The sequence below is a fragment of the Cynoglossus semilaevis genome, chromosome 12 (assembly GCF_000523025.1).
Source record: "Cynoglossus semilaevis isolate Cse_v1.0 chromosome 12, Cse_v1.0, whole genome shotgun sequence".
NCBI classification, from domain to species: Eukaryota; Metazoa; Chordata; class Actinopteri; order Pleuronectiformes; family Cynoglossidae; genus Cynoglossus; species Cynoglossus semilaevis.
The window spans coordinates 15,306,585-15,327,897 of NC_024318.1; the positions used below are offsets into that span (position 1 = coordinate 15,306,585).

Below are 21,313 nucleotides of genomic sequence, written 5' to 3' on the forward strand. Positions count from 1 at the left end.
ACAGATTTTTTTTTCTCTGAACACCACTGTTCTGTTTGTGTTTGTTTCCTGCAGTTTCAACATTGGGCTCTGGTGTGAGAACCGGTGCCTTCAACGCCGTCGGTACCTCAGGCCTGTACGATACCGGTCTAGGGTCTGGGCAGTTTGATACTGGAACCAAATCAAGCCAGTATGATGTCACTGTGGTATCAGGCCAATATGACACTGGTGTAAAATCAGGCCAGTATGATGCCGGTCTCAGGTCAGGACAGTACGATACTGGCGTCAGTAGTATAAAACACGGCCAGTATGACACCAGCAGCAGCATGCGATCAGGGCAGTATGACACCAGCAGGTCAGGCCAGTACGACCTGCTGGACGCTGCACTACCAGCTTTCACTTGGTCCACCACCACGCTGCCTGCCGCCGGCACAGTGGCCACTGGGGGTACTAGCAGCTACAGCTACCAGGTCAGCACCAACAACAGGTCAGGAGCAGCTGTGGCAGTCTCCCCAACCTCACCCTCCTCTCTGTCAGGTGAGACCAGCAAATATAGATATATCTGTACTCGTAGTATTTTGATACAATGTCATATAAAATAATTGTATGCACATTAATATATATTTAAATAAGATTTACTTAAAATTAACTGTCATCTAATGCTAATGTAGAATTGCGCTAATTACAGTATTTCATGAAAATAAAGCTGCACAGTGTGTTGAAATGTATCATATAATCATATCATATATCAAATATAGTGCTGCTTTTCACATAATATATATTTATGTATACATTGCAGTGGTGGACAGTAACAAAGTATATGTAATTTGTTCCTGTACTTAAGTAACATATTAATGTGTCTGTACTTTACTCTAGTCTTTCTATTTGGTTACACTTTGTACTTTGACTCCACTACATTTTAAATCAAATTAATACTTTTTTACTCCATTACATCAGGGTGGTAGAAAGAAAAAAAAAACACTTTTAAAAAAGCAAGTGCTCCTTTGATAGGAAATATATGGCCCGACTTCTCTATTGCCCATATACAGATTAATACTGCCTCCTTTATGCACACCTCTTATTTCTGAAACGGCTTATTTCACTCTCACAATGTGTAGGAATGTAAAATAAGCTTGTGCCTTTTTTCCTTAAAGTACGGTACAAGTTTAAGTTCTAAGTAGATTTGTATATCGACTGACCGATGTTTTCGTCCCGATATAAGCATAATTATGTAAACTCTGTAATAATAGTCATCAGTTTTCCCTGTGATAATGAAAATCCGATAACGCAATGCCTGGCTTTTGCTAAATATAGATCGGTTGATATCGGAATTTGAAATTAGGTCCTTGGACAATGTCTGCATATCAAATATAAGGGAATGTTACCTAATGGTAAACTTGCCTCAACCATTTTGAAGGATGTTATGGTTATAAATTACTTAAGTTTTTAAAAGTTGGGTTTGTATATTGGATATTTTTGTTGTAATTGTATCTGTGTCCTGTTTCTACGATTTAATGAGAGTGTGTTTCTGTTCTTAGTTTATGGCTTCCAGAATAATCTGGCACCCACATCTGTCAGTGTGCTGACCACCAGCGGAGCCAACGTCAATGCTAACCTGGGAGGTACCGGAGCAGTATAACACTATCAATGATATTCACAGACAACCAGCGCAGTCTTGACGCATGTGTGTGTGTCTTACGTGTTTGGTTTTTTTTTTTGCCAGGATATGGTGTTCAGAAGAACGTGTCTGGCAGTGGTGTTGTCAGCTCAGGGGTGTCAACAAGTAAATTAAAAAAAAGTTCCCATAGTTAAAGCAACACTAACATTTTCCAAACCAAAAATAAAAAATCATTGTTGGTCTCTTTCAGCCACCAGGTCTCAGGCAGAGGAAACGTACAAGAATAGGTACGTGATCTCTGATAAGGAGAACGTTTCAGCCAAGAGGGAAGCAGAGATGCTGATTCTGGCCAAAGACAGTGGCAAACAGTTCACCACCGGTGGCAGCAGTGTTCACATAGGAGGAGGTGAGTCACCCATTCACGGGCCACTCCAAGGACCGTCATTGTTTGATGTGATTTACAATAAAAGAAGAAACACAGTCAGAAACAATGAGCAGCTGCTTCAAACAGATTCAGGCTTTAGGTTTCCTTTCATGTTATTTAACATTGTTAAAAGAAATCAGAGATACTTATCTGTATAATATCTTAATAAATAAGCCAAATAAACTAACAAAAATAAATTATTCTTCTGACTGATGGTGCTGTATTAAAGCCAGTCTTAAGAGTTAAATTTGATATTTTTAGTCTTTTTTTTTGTTAAATCTATTTAAGCTCTATCTCTAAAGTATTGTGTTTTAAAATAGAAAACAGTAGATGAATACTCTTTATATTCCCAAATTTTATTGAATAAATGATAAAGTAAATGTTTATTCTATTTTGATTACCTTGTATGTTTCATTGCTTACCACTTCCTGTGAAAAGATACCTCTGTATGTTCTAGTACTGCGATAGGACTATTGTTAAAACGGGACATTTAAGGAATATGTAGGGCGCCATCTAGTGGCAATTCCTATAATAAAATGAGATGAAAGCGAGAAATATTTTTTCAAAATAGCAAAAATTGAGATAACAATTATTAATTATTAATTATTAATATATTATAATAGCGTATTCTCCGTCTTATTCTGGATTCTATTGTTTTTTGTGTTTGGTCTTTTTACAAAACTGTGGCTGGAAAAAGAAAATTTAAGCTTAAAGTATCTAAAAATGTTCCTTGTTTCTACAGGCTCAATTTTTTTAAGCTTAAAGTATCTAAAAAACATGTTCCTTGTTTCTACAGGCTCAATTTCTGGAGATTCCATAAAAAAAGAGAAGATCCTTTCCAGCTATAGTGAGACGGCTCCTCTGAAGACGGAGACACACGGTCCCTACTGTGAGCTAGTCTCAGCTGTGACAACAACTCTGACTGTTGATGTTTTATTCGACATAGTGTACATTGTTGGTTTCTTATTTCTGTTTACAGACGGATCTGGAGTTGTGATGAAAGACAAAGCTACCTATGCAGGTATTTTGATTTCTTGCAGTTTATTTTTGCACATATACACTCTATACAGTTGGTACTCTGAATTAAAATCACTCAAAAATCAAAAAGTCATTCCTAAGTATTACTAGTACTAGTACTAGTACCACAGCAAGAGTTTCTCCACAAACTCTGGAAATTGGATGTGATGATAATTTAATGATGAAACATGTTAGAAAAAAAATACTGAATTAAATCACATTTTTACCTGTAGGGGCAGTGTGTAGCACACACTAGTTACAGTAACTGTTTAAAAAAAAAAAAAAGTTTTCTATTAATATTTTCCCCATTTGCTGTTTTAACAACACTATGTTGCTTTACCTGATGTAACAATCTTGTAATTTAAGTTATGTAACATTCTATAATGTAACAATACATAACATTATGTTACATTTCAAGACTGTGTGTTGTTGTGGTTCAAAATGTACAAACACTAAATGACATAATTTGACTTTGTGTTACCTTACGTCACATTAACTTACATTACCTTTACCTGAGGTTATTTTGTGTTGTGTTACGTTATGTTATCTCACCTAATTGTATTGAGTTGAATGTGATGTCCTCCCTGCAGAGATTCACAGAGACAGCGGTATTTTCGGAGGCGGGGGATTCTGCTGCTGCTCTGATGCTTGTTGCTCCTGGTGGAAATGGCTGCTGGGACTTCTCCTTCTTGGCCTTCTCCTGCTGGGACTCCTGTTTGGACTCATTGCACTGGGTATGATTCAGATATAGCTTGCAACACCATGAGTATCACCAGGGGTTCAGAAATCTAAATCAGAAAAAAAATTCATCGCTTCCTGGAACAGAAACTTATAAGCATATGCCAATGGAATTGTAAACATAGGAGACATTGTCTCAGAAGGACAATGGCCTGGACATCTTAAACTGTCCAATTCAGTTAACAGGGAAAAATAAAAATTCTGCACTCACATTTTTCTCCATGGAGCTGCTCAGCCGTAAAGTTGCAGGGAGTGTCTCTATTTGGACCAATAAAATGTGCTCCAGTTTTTTTACAAGCTGGTGAGCATTATTTCATGGTGCTGCTAAGAACTGTGGGAGAGAAGATGTAGTCCTCTCCCTGGAGATTTGATCTCTGGGTGCTCTCCTGCTGCCACAAAGTCGGTCTGGCACTCTGTCTTTGGAGCCGCTCCAGGAATAGCTGGCTGATGACATCAGAGGCTGGGTGTTGTTTTTCCTTGTAGCTGACTTGTAGTAACAATAACAGCTGATATTTGAAATAGTAATTTATTCCTGATTAAAAATGGTCAAGATTACAGTATAAGGAAGTTGACGATCCCTTCTTGTTATGTATAGGTGTGAAAGGCCGGTGTGTTGTCGCTGCCTGTGGACATGTCACCTGATACTGTTGATCACTGAGAGCTGACCGAGTGAACTCAGTGTCGCTACACTCTGTGAACCTGCAGCTAAAAAGTTTTCGTAATTTTTCAAAATCATAAATTAAACTCTAATACCTATGTTTTTCATGTAAATGTTATAAAACTAACATATTCAGAACATGTGAAGTAAGTGCTAGCCTTAATAAATAAAACCTCATTGTGTATAAAGCACACCCTAAAATAAAGTTAACCTGCTTTAAAGTACTCATAAGTTACCCTGAATAAACGCTGCAAAAATGAACAAAGCTACATATTTAGCTTATATATAGCGGGTGTGTCGAACATACGGCCTGCGGACCAAAACCGGCACGCTAGAGGTTTCCATCCAGCTTCATCCTTGATGAATTTTGAAAATGAAAAAATACACAAACACTTCATGGTCAGGATATGTTTTGTAAAATTATATTTCATTAAATATGAAGATTTATCTCATGTTGCATGAAAACAAAGGGATAAAACATGGACTTATTGTTACTCATAGGTAATTATGTTTATGATGATTGTACTGGTCTGGCCCTCTTGACATCTAATTAGTTTGTATGCGGCCCCTGAACAACATGTGTACTGACTGTGTGTTGACTGTAGAAGTACTGGATATACTGGGTACTTGCATGAATATTTTAAATCTGATAAAAATCTAAAAATGTCAACCCATTTATTCCAAAGTTGATGTCTCCTTTCCCAGCTGAGGACGTGAGGAAGCTAAAGAATCGAGTGTCGACTTTGGAGGCTGAGTCTTCTGTCGCTGCTGCACGTACCAGTCGACTGTCAGGATCTTCTTCAACCATTAACATCGCAGGAGCAGGAGCAGGAGCAGGAGCAGCAGGTGGAGGTGGTTCCCACACTGACAACACATTACTTTATGCTGGAGGTGGAGGTGCAGGTTCGGGCACCAGTTCACGCATTGGAATAGCTGCAGGAACTGGCAGCTCCTCAGGTAGCAATGGCAACGAAATCGGTGTTGGTGTTGGGGTTGGAGCTGGAGCCGGTGGCACAGCAGGCGGTGCTGTGTTGGGGTTGGAGCCGGAGCCGGTGGCACAGCAGGCGGTGCTGGTGGGTCCAGTGGTTCTGGAAGTACTGGAGTTTCCGGTGGTTCTGGAGGTACCAGTGGCTCCAGAGTTTCCAGTGGCACAAGTGTTTCCAGTGGAACCAGTGTTGGAGCAGGAACCTTGGGTGGTGCTGGTGCTGGTACTGGTGGTGGTACTGGGACCAGCTCTGGCGGTGCCGTCTTGAGTGGAAGTGCGGGCAGTACTGGCTCTGGTTACGGCGGAGGAACCGGCTTTGGGACTATTGTTTTGAGTGGAGGACAGGTCGATACTGCTGCTCTCCACATGATGATTCAGCACATGCTCAGAACAGAGATGCAGTCAGCAACATTCAGAGGTAACACACATACACACACACACACACACATATAATCAGGGTGGTAGAAAGAAAAAAAAAACACTTTTAAAAAAGCAAGTGCTCCTTTGATAGGAAATATATGGCCCGACTTCTCTATTGCCCATATACAGATTAATACTGCCTCCTTTATGCACACCTCTTATTTCTGAAACGGCTTATTTCACTCTCACAATGTGTAGGAATGTAAAATAAGCTTGTGCCTTTTTTCCTTAAAGTACGGTACAAGTTTAAGTTCTAAGTAGATTTGTATATCGACTGACCGATGTTTTCGTCCCGATATAAGCATAATTATGTAAACTCTGTAATAATAGTCATCAGTTTTCCCTGTGATAATGAAAATCCGATAACGCAATGCCTGGCTTTTGCTAAATATAGATCGGTTGATATCGGAATTTGAAATTAGGTCCTTGGACAATGTCTGCATATCAAATATAAGGGAATGTTACCTAATGGTAAACTTGCCTCAACCATTTTGAAGGATGTTATGGTTATAAATTACTTAAGTTTTTAAAAGTTGGGTTTGTATATTGGATATTTTTGTTGTAATTGTATCTGTGTCCTGTTTCTACGATTTAATGAGAGTGTGTTTCTGTTCTTAGTTTATGGCTTCCAGAATAATCTGGCACCCACATCTGTCAGTGTGCTGACCACCAGCGGAGCCAACGTCAATGCTAACCTGGGAGGTACCGGAGCAGTATAACACTATCAATGATATTCACAGACAACCAGCGCAGTCTTGACGCATGTGTGTGTGTCTTACGTGTTTGGTTTTTTTTTTTGCCAGGATATGGTGTTCAGAAGAACGTGTCTGGCAGTGGTGTTGTCAGCTCAGGGGTGTCAACAAGTAAATTAAAAAAAAGTTCCCATAGTTAAAGCAACACTAACATTTTCCAAACCAAAAATAAAAAATCATTGTTGGTCTCTTTCAGCCACCAGGTCTCAGGCAGAGGAAACGTACAAGAATAGGTACGTGATCTCTGATAAGGAGAACGTTTCAGCCAAGAGGGAAGCAGAGATGCTGATTCTGGCCAAAGACAGTGGCAAACAGTTCACCACCGGTGGCAGCAGTGTTCACATAGGAGGAGGTGAGTCACCCATTCACGGGCCACTCCAAGGACCGTCATTGTTTGATGTGATTTACAATAAAAGAAGAAACACAGTCAGAAACAATGAGCAGCTGCTTCAAACAGATTCAGGCTTTAGGTTTCCTTTCATGTTATTTAACATTGTTAAAAGAAATCAGAGATACTTATCTGTATAATATCTTAATAAATAAGCCAAATAAACTAACAAAAATAAATTATTCTTCTGACTGATGGTGCTGTATTAAAGCCAGTCTTAAGAGTTAAATTTGATATTTTTAGTCTTTTTTTTTGTTAAATCTATTTAAGCTCTATCTCTAAAGTATTGTGTTTTAAAATAGAAAACAGTAGATGAATACTATTTATATTCCCAAATTTTATTGAATAAATGATAAAGTAAATGTTTATTCTATTTTGATTACCTTGTATGTTTCATTGCTTACCACTTCCTGTGAAAAGATACCTCTGTATGTTCTAGTACTGCGATAGGACTATTGTTAAAACGGGACATTTAAGGAATATGTAGGGCGCCATCTAGTGGCGATTCTTATAATAAAATAAGACGAAAGCGAGAAATATTTTTTCAAAATAGCAAAAATTGAGATAACAATTATTAATTATTAATTATTAATATATTATAATAGCGTATTCTCCGTCTTATTCTGGATTCTATTGTTTTTTGTGTTTGGTCTTTTTACAAAACTGTGGCTGGAAAAAGAAAATTTAAGCTTAAAGTATCTAAAAATGTTCCTTGTTTCTACAGGCTCAATTTCTGGAGATTCCATAAAAAAAGAGAAGATCCTTTCCAGCTATAGTGAGACGGCTCCTCTGAAGACGGAGACACACGGTCCCTACTGTGAGCTAGTCTCAGCTGTGACAACAACTCTGACTGTTGATGTTTTATTCGACATAGTGTACATTGTTGGTTTCTTATTTCTGTTTACAGACGGATCTGGAGTTGTGATGAAAGACAAAGCTACCTATGCAGGTATTTTGATTTCTTGCAGTTTATTTTTGCACATATACACTCTATACAGTTGGTACTCTGAATTAAAATCACTCAAAAATCAAAAAGTCATTCCTAAGTATTACTAGTACTAGTACTAGTACCACAGCAAGAGTTTCTCCACAAACTCTGGAAATTGGATGTGATGATAATTTAATGATGAAACATGTTAGAAAAAAAATACTGAATTAAATCACATTTTTACCTGTAGGGGCAGTGTGTAGCACACACTAGTTACAGTAACTGTTTAAAAAAAAAAAAAAGTTTTCTATTAATATTTTCCCCATTTGCTGTTTTAACAACACTATGTTGCTTTACCTGATGTAACAATCTTGTAATTTAAGTTATGTAACATTCTATAATGTAACAATACATAACATTATGTTACATTTCAAGACTGTGTGTTGTTGTGGTTCAAAATGTACAAACACTAAATGACATAATTTGACTTTGTGTTACCTTACGTCACATTAACTTACATTACCTTTACCTGAGGTTATTTTGTGTTGTGTTACGTTATGTTATCTCACCTAATTGTATTGAGTTGAATGTGATGTCCTCCCTGCAGAGATTCACAGAGACAGCGGTATTTTCGGAGGCGGGGGATTCTGCTGCTGCTCTGATGCTTGTTGCTCCTGGTGGAAATGGCTGCTGGGACTTCTCCTTCTTGGCCTTCTCCTGCTGGGACTCCTGTTTGGACTCATTGCACTGGGTATGATTCAGATATAGCTTGCAACACCATGAGTATCACCAGGGGTTCAGAAATCTAAATCAGAAAAAAAATTCATCGCTTCCTGGAACAGAAACTTATAAGCATATGCCAATGGAATTGTAAACATAGGAGACATTGTCTCAGAAGGACAATGGCCTGGACATCTTAAACTGTCCAATTCAGTTAACAGGGAAAAATAAAAATTCTGCACTCACATTTTTCTCCATGGAGCTGCTCAGCCGTAAAGTTGCAGGGAGTGTCTCTATTTGGACCAATAAAATGTGCTCCAGTTTTTTTACAAGCTGGTGAGCATTATTTCATGGTGCTGCTAAGAACTGTGGGAGAGAAGATGTAGTCCTCTCCCTGGAGATTTGATCTCTGGGTGCTCTCCTGCTGCCACAAAGTCGGTCTGGCACTCTGTCTTTGGAGCCGCTCCAGGAATAGCTGGCTGATGACATCAGAGGCTGGGTGTTGTTTTTCCTTGTAGCTGACTTGTAGTAACAATAACAGCTGATATTTGAAATAGTAATTTATTCCTGATTAAAAATGGTCAAGATTACAGTATAAGGAAGTTGACGATCCCTTCTTGTTATGTATAGGTGTGAAAGGCCGGTGTGTTGTCACTGCCTGTGGACATGTCACCTGATACTGTTGATCACTGAGAACTGACCGAGTGAACTCAGTGTCGCTACACTCTGTGAACCTGCAGCTAAAAAGTTTTCGTAATTTTTCAAAATCATAAATTAAACTCTAATACCTATGTTTTTCATGTAAATGTTATAAAACTAACATATTCAGAACATGTGAAGTAAGTGCTAGCCTTAATAAATAAAACCTCATTGTGTATAAAGCACACCCTAAAATAAAGTTAACCTGCTTTAAAGTACTCATAAGTTACCCTGAATAAACGCTGCAAAAATGAACAAAGCTACATATTTAGCTTATATATAGCGGGTGTGTCGAACATACGGCCTGCGGACCAAAACCGGCACGCTAGAGGTTTCCATCCAGCTTCATCCTTGATGAATTTTGAAAATGAAAAAATACACAAACACTTCATGGTCAGGATATGTTTTGTAAAATTATATTTCATTAAATATGAAGATTTATCTCATGTTGCATGAAAACAAAGGGATAAAACATGGACTTATTGTTACTCATAGGTAATTATGTTTATGATGATTGTACTGGTCTGGCCCTCTTGACATCTAATTAGTTTGTATGCGGCCCCTGAACAACATGTGTACTGACTGTGTGTTGACTGTAGAAGTACTGGATATACTGGGTACTTGCATGAATATTTTAAATCTGATAAAAATCTAAAAATGTCAACCCATTTATTCCAAAGTTGATGTCTCCTTTCCCAGCTGAGGACGTGAGGAAGCTAAAGAATCGAGTGTCGACTTTGGAGGCTGAGTCTTCTGTCGCTGCTGCACGTACCAGTCGACTGTCAGGATCTTCTTCAACCATTAACATCGCAGGAGCAGGAGCAGGAGCAGGAGCAGCAGGTGGAGGTGGTTCCCACACTGACAACACATTACTTTATGCTGGAGGTGGAGGTGCAGGGTCGGGCACCAGTTCACGCATTGGAATAGCTGCAGGAACTGGCAGCTCCTCAGGTAGCAATGGCAACGAAATCGGTGTTGGTGTTGGTGTTGGGGTTGGAGCCGGAGCCGGTGGCACAGCAGGCGGTGCTGGTGGGTCCAGTGGTTCTGGAAGTACTGGAGTTTCCGGTGGTTCTGGAGGTACCAGTGGCTCCAGAGTTTCCAGTGGCACAAGTGTTTCCAGTGGAACCAGTGTTGGAGCAGGAACCTTGGGTGGTGCTGGTGCTGGTACTGGTGGTGGTACTGGGACCAGCTCTGGCGGTGCCGTCTTGAGTGGAAGGGCGGGCAGTACTGGCTCTGGTTACGGCGGAGGAACCGGCTTTGGGACTATTGTTTTGAGTGGAGGACAGGTCGATACTGCTGCTCTCCACATGATGATTCAGCACATGCTCAGAACAGAGATGCAGTCAGCAACATTCAGAGGTAACACACATACACACACACACACACACATATATATGCCCACATATACTGTATACACACATGCATCCATTTTTTTTGTTCAATTGTTTTTTTGTCTGTTTCAGCTTTCGTAGCTAACTCAGCTCAGGGCGAGCGAGGACTTCCTGGTCCTAAAGGTAAAATTAAAAACAAAAAATATCAAGTATCAGTTTTATTTAACACTTATAAAATGTGTTACAGTACAAAATGTTTTTTTTAAATGTCATAAAATATTTTTTTTAATTTTCTGCTTTTGTTAAATTTAAATCCTTGTTTGTCTTATAACAGGTGAAAGTGGATATCCTGGAATTCCAGGTGAGGAATCACAACCATGTTTTTATATTTATCGATGATCAGCGTTGTACAGTATTACAATGTTTTTTCTGACTGTGTCCTCAGGTCCTCCAGGCCATGAAGGGCCTAAAGGGCAGAAGGGAAGCCAAGGTAAAAAAAAATCATTTCCATCTTCCCCTGTCTTGGCTGTGGTCAGTGTGTGAGTGTGTTTGTCATACACCTGTGCAGGTGAAGCTGGTGAACAAGGCCTGAGAGGTCGTGAAGGTCAGACTGGCCCCCGAGGTGAGCCAGGTCCTCCAGGATTTGGAATGAAAGGAGACAGAGGTAGGACTCGGCAGAACCCCAGCAGTGACCGAAATTATTTTAACTCCAGAACAGTGAGTCACTGCTGGACTTCTGACTTCTTTGGTTTAATGCAGGTTCTCCTGGAGATCTCGGACCTGTCGGCCCAGCTGGACCAAAAGGTGACATTCATGAATACATTTTTAAATTATACAGAACAACAGAAATATAGACTTGTGTAACACACGCCACTAGATGGCAGTGCATTTTCCTGGCAAAGGCCAAAACTTCAACAAAGCTCCACAGATAGTGATATCCAGATATTTCCTTTTACCATGGTCAAAAAAACCCCAATGCTGCTTCACCATTTGAACTCTCAACTCCATTAATCGTCTAAATGTGTAGATTAGTCCTTATTTTTACACTACTTTCTTAGATTCCAGTTAAAACTACATTGCATTGAGACAAATTATTATTTCTTTCTGATCTGAAACTTATCTTTCTTTTCTCCAGGCCCAGCAGGAACTCCTGGCCTTGCAGGTCAGTTTCTTTCTTCTGTTTTGTATTTTATTTTAAATTTCCTGTTTCCCTAAATTGAAACCACCAAACTGAAGTTGTGGTAATATTTAATTGTGATTCTGACATTCTGTGTGAAAACCTCTCATGTTGCAGGACAACCTGGTTCTCAGGGTTTCCGTGGCGAGGCAGGACCACCTGGACCTAAAGGTTCATGACACGATAGTGAAGTTTTACTTTCCTCACTACAGTGAAGTCGTCATTGTTTATAACTGTATGGTTGTGTTTTTACCCTGCAGGAGACAGAGGACTTCCTGGATTCCAAGGAGCTAAAGGTTTGTTGTCACTGTGACATGGTTTTTACAGCATGATTTTTTTTTCTCATAAAGACTGGATTATTTGCTTTTTTTCAGGTGACCCAGGTGACAAGGGTATCCGGGGTATGCAAGGTCAGTGAGTTTTTCTCTGTGTTTTTGTGAAATTGCTGTGTTGTAATAATACTGTGTGTTTGATCACTCTAATATTGTTGTGCTACATCTCAGGTGACCCTGGTTTACCTGGTCTTGTTGGACCAGCTGGAGAAAAAGGAGCCAAAGGATCAGCAGGTGAGGATCAGAACCACTGACAGAAAATAATTCTCATTTCATTCAGAATGAAATTGTAACTCCTCCGGCTTAAATCCATGTCGACATCATAAAAACAAACAAACAATCTCTATGCCTTGCAGCTCTAAAAACACCTTTCTGATTTTTCCTCAGGAGTGTCTGGACAAGATGGAGCGAAAGGATCAAGAGGTTCATTTTCATAATGATGTTTTAATCTCATATATTTGTCAATTTACACATTGACACAAAACACATCATCGTAGTTTGATTTGTAATGTTTCCTTATTCAAAATTTAACCCAAGGTGACCAAGGACATTCTGGTCCCCCTGGACTCAGAGGTCCTGCTGGTCCCCCAGGAGATTCTGGAATTCCAGGTAACTTAACCCCAAGGTTGTTATTGAGTTTATCATAAGAAGACAATATGAAAAAAAGTTTTTAAAATACTATCTATGCCTCCTAGGAACACCTGGATTACAAGGACCACCAGGTATGGTATATACTTAATTTATCTCTCTATTTATTTATTTATTTATTTTTGTAGACAAAAAACTTAAGCTCTCAATTCTAAATTGTAATCACATGTTATTTTAGGAATACCAGGAAACCCAGGACAACCAGGAAGCAAAGGTAAAACTGGATTTTGCGTGAGCCTGAAGTAAATTATTTCCTCTGCCAAATATGAAGCTCGTTTTTCTGACAAACACATATGTCATTTGTCTTTAGGCGAGACAGGTCCACCAGGGAGAATCATCAACGCAGGTATGAGAAAATCTCCAATAAAAAACAGCTTCAGTCATTTAATGACGTTAATGGTTCCTGAGCTAACCTTTAGCTCTTTTCTTCAGCCGGTTCCTCATCTGTTGGCATCCCCGGACCACCTGGGCCTGCTGGTCCTCCTGGTCCTGCTGGACCTCCTGGTTTATCAGGTCTGAACCTCAATGTCTTACAAATTAGTATGGTGTAGTATGTCCTATCACGAGTGACGTTTTATTACCTGTTGGATTACATCCTTAGGTCCCATTGGTCCTGCAGGTCTGCCAGGTCAGCCTGGTACGTTCATCAAATTTTTATTTATTTTTTTTTTTTTGCGCAACAAACACTTTGTACAAGTCTATATTGAATTGTTTGTTTGTCCTCACAGGTCCTAAAGGTGACAGAGGATATAAGGGAGACCAGGGTGAAGCTGGCGTGACAGCGAGATTGACTGAGTCTGTTTCATCCAGCAGGACTGAGAGTAAGATAAAATCCATCCATCCATCCATCTGTTACTTTTACAGTACTGACATTAAGATGCACTACCAAGTTTGGCCACTAGTGGCAGCTGCTCAAATATTTTGAATGGGATGGATAAATTACATCAAATGTTATGATCTTGTTTCAGGTCAGTTTGGAGCCAGTGGATCCTCCAGACTATCTGGACAACCTGGCCCACCAGGTCCACCTGGACCTCCTGGACGTCCAGGTAAATGTGCCCAGAGGATGCCTCTGCAATTGTATTATTCATGAAACACCCATGTTCCTGTGCAGTGATGTAAAAGGTTGTTCTATTTGTATTAATATTTTCATCAATGTTTCCTGCAGGTGATTCCAGGCCAGGACCTCCAGGACCACCTGGACCTCCAGGTCCAACAGGCAAGTAGTTGCTGTACTTTTATTGAATACATAGTACTATTTCGCCGTGTTTGTACGGATGTAGCTGTATGTATGTACACCAAAGCCTGCAGAGGTCACTGTCGCTGATATTTACTGCTGTCAGCTGTTTAATGCAAACTGCAGAAAATGGAGGAAACAGAATAATTCACAGTGACTGTACCTCTCCACTGCATTCCAAAGCCAAGCATCATGTTTCAACTAAATCTCAGTTAATCCATTCCTCAAACCCAAATTAAAATCCTTAATTGTAAGACACCTTTATTTAATTAATTTCTCTGCTGTGTGCAGTCTGTTTGTACAAATTTATTTCAATTAAAAATATTATTCTATTTATCAACCAGCACCATTATTTTACAATTAATTTACACAACAATCGGTAATTTAATTAAGAAACCACATAGAAACACGCAAGGGTGAACAGCTACAGTTCTACCACTAGAGGGAGCCCATGACTTTTTATTAGTTTTACATATATAACTAATAAAACTACAAATATACATGTATGTATGTATGTATATATGTACATATATATAAAGTTTTATTAGTTGTATTAGTTAAATGGTATATTTTAGTTTCTTACATTTTAGGACAGAGGTTAATTAATAACATTAATAACATGACATCTTCATAATTTCCCTCTTTAGGTTATGGTAGACCAGGGCCTAAAGGAGAAAAGGGAGACCCAGGTTTTTCATCCAGCTCTGGTATGATGCCAACACTTACATGATTATAATAACAAATAGCCAGAGAAGAAGAAAACTTAAACGACTGCTCCTCTTACAGGAACAGGAACATATTACACCGGACAACCAGGTCCACCTGGTCCACCTGGACTGCCTGGGACTAAAGGATCAACAGGTGATCAGATACTTTACTAATGTAGTTTTCACCTAACAAGATTAACTGTACCAGCACTTTGTCCTGACTTCCATGTTTTCCCTTCAGGTTCTCCTGGACCAAGAGGCTATCAAGGTAACTGCTGTAGACTGCGAATGACTCTTAGACCTCTGTTTATTAGCCCGGTTCTGTATTGATATCTCTGTCTGTTCATTCTGGTCTCAGGTGAACCAGGTCTGCCAGGAAGACCAGGAACCTCTGAGAGAGGTCAGCACAAAAACTACCCAACACCTGCGATGGATTGATGGACAAGTTATTAATTTAGTTTTCTTTTACAGTATCTACCCATACTGGAGGACATGCAATCCCTGGACCTCCTGGTCCACCAGGGCCCCCCGGACGTCCAGGACCACAAGGATTCAAGGGTAAACCAAACATAACACTGAAAAAATGTGTTTCTAGTTTTCTCTTTATATTTAAAAATATGTATTTTTCTAAACGTAATATATATTTAATGTGTATATTTGTCTTTATTCATATGTATATATATATATATTTGTTTAATAATTGTTTAATAATTCTTTAGGTGAACCTGGAATTCCAGGCTCTTCAGGTACAGACATCAAGTACTCTTTAACTGATTCTAAACTTTACTTGTTTTTCATCACTAACTAAAATCTTTATCTTTGTTCCTCAGGTGCCATTTCTGTCACTTCAGGACCTCCAGGTCCTCCAGGTCCCCCTGGACCTCCTGGATCTTTCTCAAGTTCTAGTGAAATGCGGCAGTATATTGTGGACTACCTCAGTAAGAGCTGTTTTGACGTGGTGTCACAGGCAGAGGACAGAACAGACTCTGAAAATGTATGGTTTTTTTTTTACCTACACAGGCAGAAGCAGGCAGTCCGGTATTCCAGGACCTCCAGGTCCACCTGGGCCTCCAGGAGTACCTGGAACTTTCACTGGCTCCATTGAGGACATCTCTGCTCGTATCATTGCATACCTACAGAGTAAGTACTAGTATGGTACTAGTAAGGGTTGGTCTGGATTTATTGTACTGTATCTTTAAATTTAGTGTGAAATTTCAGGGTCAGGATCAAGTTCAGGCCTTAGCATTGGAGTCCAGGGTCCTCCAGGACCACCTGGACCCCCAGGACCTGCCTCTGGATTCCAGTCAGTCAATGACCTCATTATCATGCTTCAGAGTAAGTACTTCACGTTAAATAAAAACCTAATTCGGAGCTGGAGTTGGACGTCCGACCTGGGAACACTTTCATTGTGTTGTGTTCAGGGGAAGATGTGAGGAGGTATTTGTCAGGACCACCAGGGCCGCAGGGACCACCAGGACCACCAGGGGCATCAGTTGGACTTTCTAGCAGTTACAGTGTAGAAGAGGTGGCCACTTACATCTTCAATATCATGAATGGTAGGCACGGCAGGAAATATGACTGCATCAACTCCCTGTGCTTGATCGAACATTCCGAATGAATTTTATTGGATTTTTTTTAGACAGAGGAATTGCTAGAGGACCACCTGGACCCCCTGGCCCCGCTGGTCCTCCAGGACCAACTAGTGCAAGAGGCACCGGCTACAGCAGCATAACAATCGACTATTCGGCACTGATGAAAAGTAAGGTTCTGACCTACATTCACTTAAAATGAGGTCAAGAATGTGGCAGAATTCCATCTGTTGTACAGGTTGATCCTCACTGTATTCTCCCTGTTCAACCAGATTCAGACTTCCGTTCCTGGATTACATCTGCTGTGCAACAAGGTGCTCCTGGTTCTCCAGGCCTCCCAGGTCAACCTGGTCCTCCTGGGCCTCAGGGGCCTCCTGGAGTCTCCACTGCCACCGTTATTGGAGCAGGAAATCGTGGCTATAGCCTGGAGGACATTCAGCGTTATCTGCAAGGTGAGTTTAGAAAAAACAACAAACAAACAGATGAACGTTACATTTGGTCAGTGACGAATAAACATAACCTTGACACCAGTCAATTCAACTGTGCATACAGACAACTCATAGAGTAACTGTGACACACACCAGGTATTACCAGCTGCATGTTTTTGACCATGCATCTACATCTGGCAACAACAAGCTAACTGACGGTCGTACTGGAGCTGATGCTAATGAACCCAGTGCCTTATGTTTTTCAAAAAATAAACAGAAGAAAAACAACTGTATTCCCACTAAAGCTGAGTTTCCAGAGAAACGTTCCATCTTTGTGGTTTTTTTTTTACCTCTTTGATTGACTTTCTATGCCATGTTAATGTATTCACTTTTATAAAGAACTGAAGAGTTTACTGAGTGCAGACCTCTTACTTTTTGTTACTAGATCATCTGCAAAAATCTAAACATTTCCCCCAGACATTCGGCCAACTAATACACTTCCAGAAAATCCAAACTAACTCTTTAAAATAACTTTTAAATAAGTGAATAATGTCCCTGGTGAAGATGTCAAAAAATAAGCAAAGAAACCAAAACTAATAGCCAAATTATCCTTTGTGATGAATTTTTATACATATTATAAATTATATTTTTATTCTATATTTTATGCCTCTAGTGTGCCAGATGATCATCATAGAATATACATTTATACCAAATTAAATATAAACTTTAATGCTCTAAAAAAGCTTCAAATAATTAAAAAAATTCATCTTTTATCCATTAAACTACAACCACCAAAGCAGGTTTATTTGATCTCTTAAACCTTTTGTGATGATGTTTCGCAGCCTTTCATGAAAACTGATCGTCTTTTTTTATGTCATGTTTTCAGGTTCTGGCTTCAGAGGTCTTCCTGGTCCTCCTGGTCCTCAGGGCCCCCAGGGACCACAGGGTCCACCGGGCGGTTCCAGCGGCTCAGTCACATACACTGGAAGCTTCCCAAGGGAGAGCATCCGTGCTGAGGTTCAGGAGTACCTGACCAGTGAGACGATTTCCTAGTCCTCTCCTCTCTGGGGTGTTGGGGTTTCATGATGTCACCAGTGCAGATTTGTCATCACAAACAAATCTTTTTTTTTCAGGTGACAATGTTCGTCGTTACATCACTGGACCACCAGGACCTCAAGGACCAAGGGGTCAGAAAGGAGAGCGTGGAGATCCAGGTCACGTTCAGGGCTACGCACAGAGTCAGAGCTACACTCACGGTGACTCTCGCCAAACCTCTGACCAAAGAGCGTTCATCAGCAGGCTCACTGAGAATCTGGACTACTCCAATGTCGCTCTGAAGGTCACCGACTACATCAAGAGTGAGTGGAACATTATGATATTTGTGATTTGCAAACAGCCGAAGGTATATGTAGAAAAAGTAAACATAAATATCTGAAGCAGTGTAAAGTAAAGTAAACATAAATATCTGAAGCAGTGTTTGTTATATGACAGTATCATTAAAGAGTATCGATCTCCCTGCATAGATCAAGGGTTGTTGCAGGAATATCGTATCGATGGCAATTCTAAAACCAATGTGAGAGCCATTCAGGGCCCACCCGGTCCCCCCGGTCCTCCAGGACCACCTGGGTACAGCCGCGTCATCGGTTCCTACGGCAACATCACAGCTGATCTCATGGACTTCTTCAGAAGTGAGTAGTATAGCCCATGAAGACGACATGGCTTCATTAAAAAGCATGGGCAAACGTGGTGTTCACTCATCTTTGTTTTTGCTTGTGTACAGTCCATGGCACCATCCCTGGACCCCCAGGAAGCGCCGGACCAAAGGGAGACAGAGGGTACCCAGGACCCAGAGGAGAAAAGGGTAGGGATTCAAGGCTCTGTTTCAGGATCTGAATCTAAGAGTTATGTCTGGTAGTTATCTCTGACTTTTTATTTTCCATTTGCAGGTGACCCTGGGCAGCCAGGTTTACCAGGATTACCAGGGGCGTACACCATCCAGATTCCACACGGAGTGCAGAAGAGAGACTCAGGTAACACCGTCTGCACGCAGCCGATGCACACAAACACCAGCCCGTCACCGATACTAACCACAACTTTGTGTCCGCTTCAGGCACCGAGTTGAATGTCCGTCACAGACGCCATCATCGTCAGGCCGGCGGAGCTTAAATGGTTCACGTACTACTGGATGATATCAGATTTACTTTTTTTTTTCTTAGGTTTCTACCATAGCAATGCAATAAGTTGATATAGTTCTCATCTGCAGAACAATAACAAGAACAATCTTTGAAAAATCATGTGGCCAAAAAAAAAAAACCAGCAGTCTTTTTAAACACTTTAGTAGAGATAAGGCTTAGCTGCCGGTCAGTATTATTGTCAGACAGGCATTTTTTGGGGGTGTGTATAAAGTTTACTGTGCTTTTTTAGAGGCTGGCTTTGAAATGTTTTTGCCGGGGCTGCAGAGTTTCAGAGCGTCTGTTTCTCTTAATGAACAATCGTGTTTTTAAACTGAACATTTTCCACTGCTTGTGTGACTTCAGTATCTGGTGTATTTTTTTTTTATCATTACAGTTGTATTATTATTTCTTCACAAGGGTTATATTGTACTGAGGACTATATTCTGCAGCGTGTTTTATTGATTTGAACAGTAACAGTACTTTCTTTGTATTATCTACATTACTCAAGCCAAAATCCTGCCATTGCAATCCCATTTAATCTCATACAAATAACAAAATAGTATACACTTTTATATTGTAAAAAACAAAAAACAAATATGATTTTAAGAAGTGGACTCCCAATTTGAGTGAAGGTCATTTGTTCAGCACATTTATTTGTGGTCAGTGTCGGTTGGCATACTTGAATGGTTTTTTTAAAAAAAAAATGAATGAGTGAATCCCATTGTTGACCTGGTTTAAGACATAATCCCTTCGATTTTTGTACAAGACATTTAAGTGTTTGAAAAGATTAAATTATAAATGTTTCCAGATTATGTTTTTAATAATCGATCCTTCTCACGTTTGATTGCTACAGTTAAAAGCAAGTTCAAATAAATATATTTTTTAGAAGTGTGAGTCTTAATGTTTCGTCCTAAAAGTATCATCAGGATAATAATGAAAAAACTGTCCGAGTAAAGTCGATATTTTATTTACAATGTCAATTTGTGAAGACATTTTTAATACATTTAATTTGACATTAGAAATGCATATGCTAACAATGTTCATTGTTAGAAAATGACAACGTAAAGACACTTTAAATGCTGTAACTTAACAAAAATATAATAATAAAAAACCCCAACCATTTGGAATCTATGGTTTCCTTATCAGAACAGAACTCATCCATGCAACGCTGCCTCCACTTCAAGGAGTGACGACAGCATGAAAATATCAGAGTAAAGAAACTATTTAAAACATTTAATAATTAATTTTTTTAAGAGATGATCAAATGTTTTAAAATTTTAAGAAGCAGAGTTTTTACTAAGCTTATGCGAGCTTCAGCTTACCGCTATGTTAATGTGATAACGATATGATAACGTTTCCCTTAGTGACGGACTCTCGCCTGCCATTGGATGATGGCTGGTGCTGAACAGGAAATGGATTTTGATTGCTAAGCAGAGACCACATGTGGAGCCGAGGACACAGAACGAGAAGGAAATCCTTGGACATAGATCAGCGATCTTTTTGTTTTCAAATGCAAACGATTTAATAACTTTATCGTGCAGAATGTGCCTGCCCCGGCGGACGGAGCTGTCGCTGTCGAAACCTCCACATCAAACCTGCGAACACATGTGGCGGTGAGTACAGTATCTGTGCTTGTGTGTGTGCATCCCAAACGCCATGTTTATTGTTTGTATAAAACCTTCCTCTGTTCATCGAAATGTGACTTAACGATATCGATTGTCGCTTTGCGTCAATCCTGATAGTTAACGTTTCAGAGTAGAGCAGTACCGTAGCATCTCTAAAGAAGTCATCTTATTTCCTGTATATTTGACCAACTCCTGGGTTGTTGTAGCCGAAACTATGAGCTTTGGATTGGCAGTGATCGGCTATTAAAATGACAGCTAGATTGTGCATGCTAAGTTTGCAGGAATTTTCAGTAAATTTGACATTAAAATTATGAAAAAATATTATGATTAAATATAGATGGAGGTACCATATTTTGACATTCAGAAAATGTTTTTTTCTGAATATGTCATTTCCGGGAGTTTTTAGCAAATTATTCACTTGACAGATTGTTTTGGGGCATAAACTTGCATTTAGATGCATTTCTAGGACTTTTTACTATTTTGCATTCTTTTCGTGATAGTAAGACTATAGCTTTACTTGTTTATGGTGATATTTTGATATGTTCAGATATGTTTTTTGGAGTTTTAAGCAAAAGTTATTCACTTGACAGCATGTTTTAGAGCATAAACCTGCATTTAGAGGCATTTCTGGGACTTTTTACTATTTTGCATTTTTTCATGATAGTACGACTATAGCCTTACTTGTTTATGGTGATATTTTGACATATTCAGAAAATTTTAAGGCATTTCTGGGACTTTT

The 21,313-nt window shown here is 39.6% G+C and overlaps 1 protein-coding gene across 1 annotated transcript in view; it reads left to right on the forward strand.

Annotated features, from left to right (window-relative positions):
- col17a1b (collagen, type XVII, alpha 1b) overlaps positions 1 to 20,076 on the forward strand; it is a 30,887-nt gene extending 10,811 nt beyond the window's left edge. Inside the window, exons 10-63 of the mRNA XM_025060957.1 lie at positions 55 to 516; positions 1,518 to 1,601; positions 1,703 to 1,762; positions 1,848 to 2,003; positions 2,818 to 2,910; positions 3,001 to 3,042; positions 3,629 to 3,772; positions 5,140 to 5,454; positions 5,499 to 5,854; positions 6,373 to 6,541; positions 6,643 to 6,702; positions 6,788 to 6,943; positions 7,704 to 7,796; positions 7,887 to 7,928; positions 8,515 to 8,658; positions 10,026 to 10,685; positions 10,790 to 10,840; positions 10,992 to 11,018; positions 11,103 to 11,147; positions 11,226 to 11,321; positions 11,417 to 11,461; positions 11,793 to 11,819; positions 11,952 to 12,005; positions 12,095 to 12,130; positions 12,209 to 12,244; positions 12,338 to 12,400; positions 12,554 to 12,589; positions 12,704 to 12,775; positions 12,862 to 12,888; positions 12,993 to 13,028; positions 13,125 to 13,160; positions 13,247 to 13,327; positions 13,416 to 13,451; positions 13,543 to 13,635; positions 13,783 to 13,863; positions 13,983 to 14,033; positions 14,699 to 14,758; positions 14,838 to 14,912; positions 15,000 to 15,026; positions 15,117 to 15,158; positions 15,230 to 15,316; positions 15,478 to 15,504; positions 15,589 to 15,696; positions 15,779 to 15,898; positions 15,977 to 16,093; positions 16,180 to 16,314; positions 16,398 to 16,517; positions 16,620 to 16,799; positions 17,662 to 17,811; positions 17,909 to 18,133; positions 18,299 to 18,463; positions 18,556 to 18,636; positions 18,722 to 18,805; positions 18,886 to 20,076. Coding sequence (XP_024916725.1) covers positions 55 to 516; positions 1,518 to 1,601; positions 1,703 to 1,762; positions 1,848 to 2,003; positions 2,818 to 2,910; positions 3,001 to 3,042; positions 3,629 to 3,772; positions 5,140 to 5,454; positions 5,499 to 5,854; positions 6,373 to 6,541; positions 6,643 to 6,702; positions 6,788 to 6,943; positions 7,704 to 7,796; positions 7,887 to 7,928; positions 8,515 to 8,658; positions 10,026 to 10,685; positions 10,790 to 10,840; positions 10,992 to 11,018; positions 11,103 to 11,147; positions 11,226 to 11,321; positions 11,417 to 11,461; positions 11,793 to 11,819; positions 11,952 to 12,005; positions 12,095 to 12,130; positions 12,209 to 12,244; positions 12,338 to 12,400; positions 12,554 to 12,589; positions 12,704 to 12,775; positions 12,862 to 12,888; positions 12,993 to 13,028; positions 13,125 to 13,160; positions 13,247 to 13,327; positions 13,416 to 13,451; positions 13,543 to 13,635; positions 13,783 to 13,863; positions 13,983 to 14,033; positions 14,699 to 14,758; positions 14,838 to 14,912; positions 15,000 to 15,026; positions 15,117 to 15,158; positions 15,230 to 15,316; positions 15,478 to 15,504; positions 15,589 to 15,696; positions 15,779 to 15,898; positions 15,977 to 16,093; positions 16,180 to 16,314; positions 16,398 to 16,517; positions 16,620 to 16,799; positions 17,662 to 17,811; positions 17,909 to 18,133; positions 18,299 to 18,463; positions 18,556 to 18,636; positions 18,722 to 18,805; positions 18,886 to 18,941 — 5,924 coding nt within the window. The 3' untranslated portion in view covers positions 18,942 to 20,076. The remainder of the gene's footprint in view (positions 1 to 54; positions 517 to 1,517; positions 1,602 to 1,702; positions 1,763 to 1,847; positions 2,004 to 2,817; positions 2,911 to 3,000; positions 3,043 to 3,628; positions 3,773 to 5,139; positions 5,455 to 5,498; positions 5,855 to 6,372; positions 6,542 to 6,642; positions 6,703 to 6,787; positions 6,944 to 7,703; positions 7,797 to 7,886; positions 7,929 to 8,514; positions 8,659 to 10,025; positions 10,686 to 10,789; positions 10,841 to 10,991; positions 11,019 to 11,102; positions 11,148 to 11,225; positions 11,322 to 11,416; positions 11,462 to 11,792; positions 11,820 to 11,951; positions 12,006 to 12,094; positions 12,131 to 12,208; positions 12,245 to 12,337; positions 12,401 to 12,553; positions 12,590 to 12,703; positions 12,776 to 12,861; positions 12,889 to 12,992; positions 13,029 to 13,124; positions 13,161 to 13,246; positions 13,328 to 13,415; positions 13,452 to 13,542; positions 13,636 to 13,782; positions 13,864 to 13,982; positions 14,034 to 14,698; positions 14,759 to 14,837; positions 14,913 to 14,999; positions 15,027 to 15,116; positions 15,159 to 15,229; positions 15,317 to 15,477; positions 15,505 to 15,588; positions 15,697 to 15,778; positions 15,899 to 15,976; positions 16,094 to 16,179; positions 16,315 to 16,397; positions 16,518 to 16,619; positions 16,800 to 17,661; positions 17,812 to 17,908; positions 18,134 to 18,298; positions 18,464 to 18,555; positions 18,637 to 18,721; positions 18,806 to 18,885) is intronic.
- Positions 20,077 to 21,313: the final 1,237 nt, after the last annotated feature.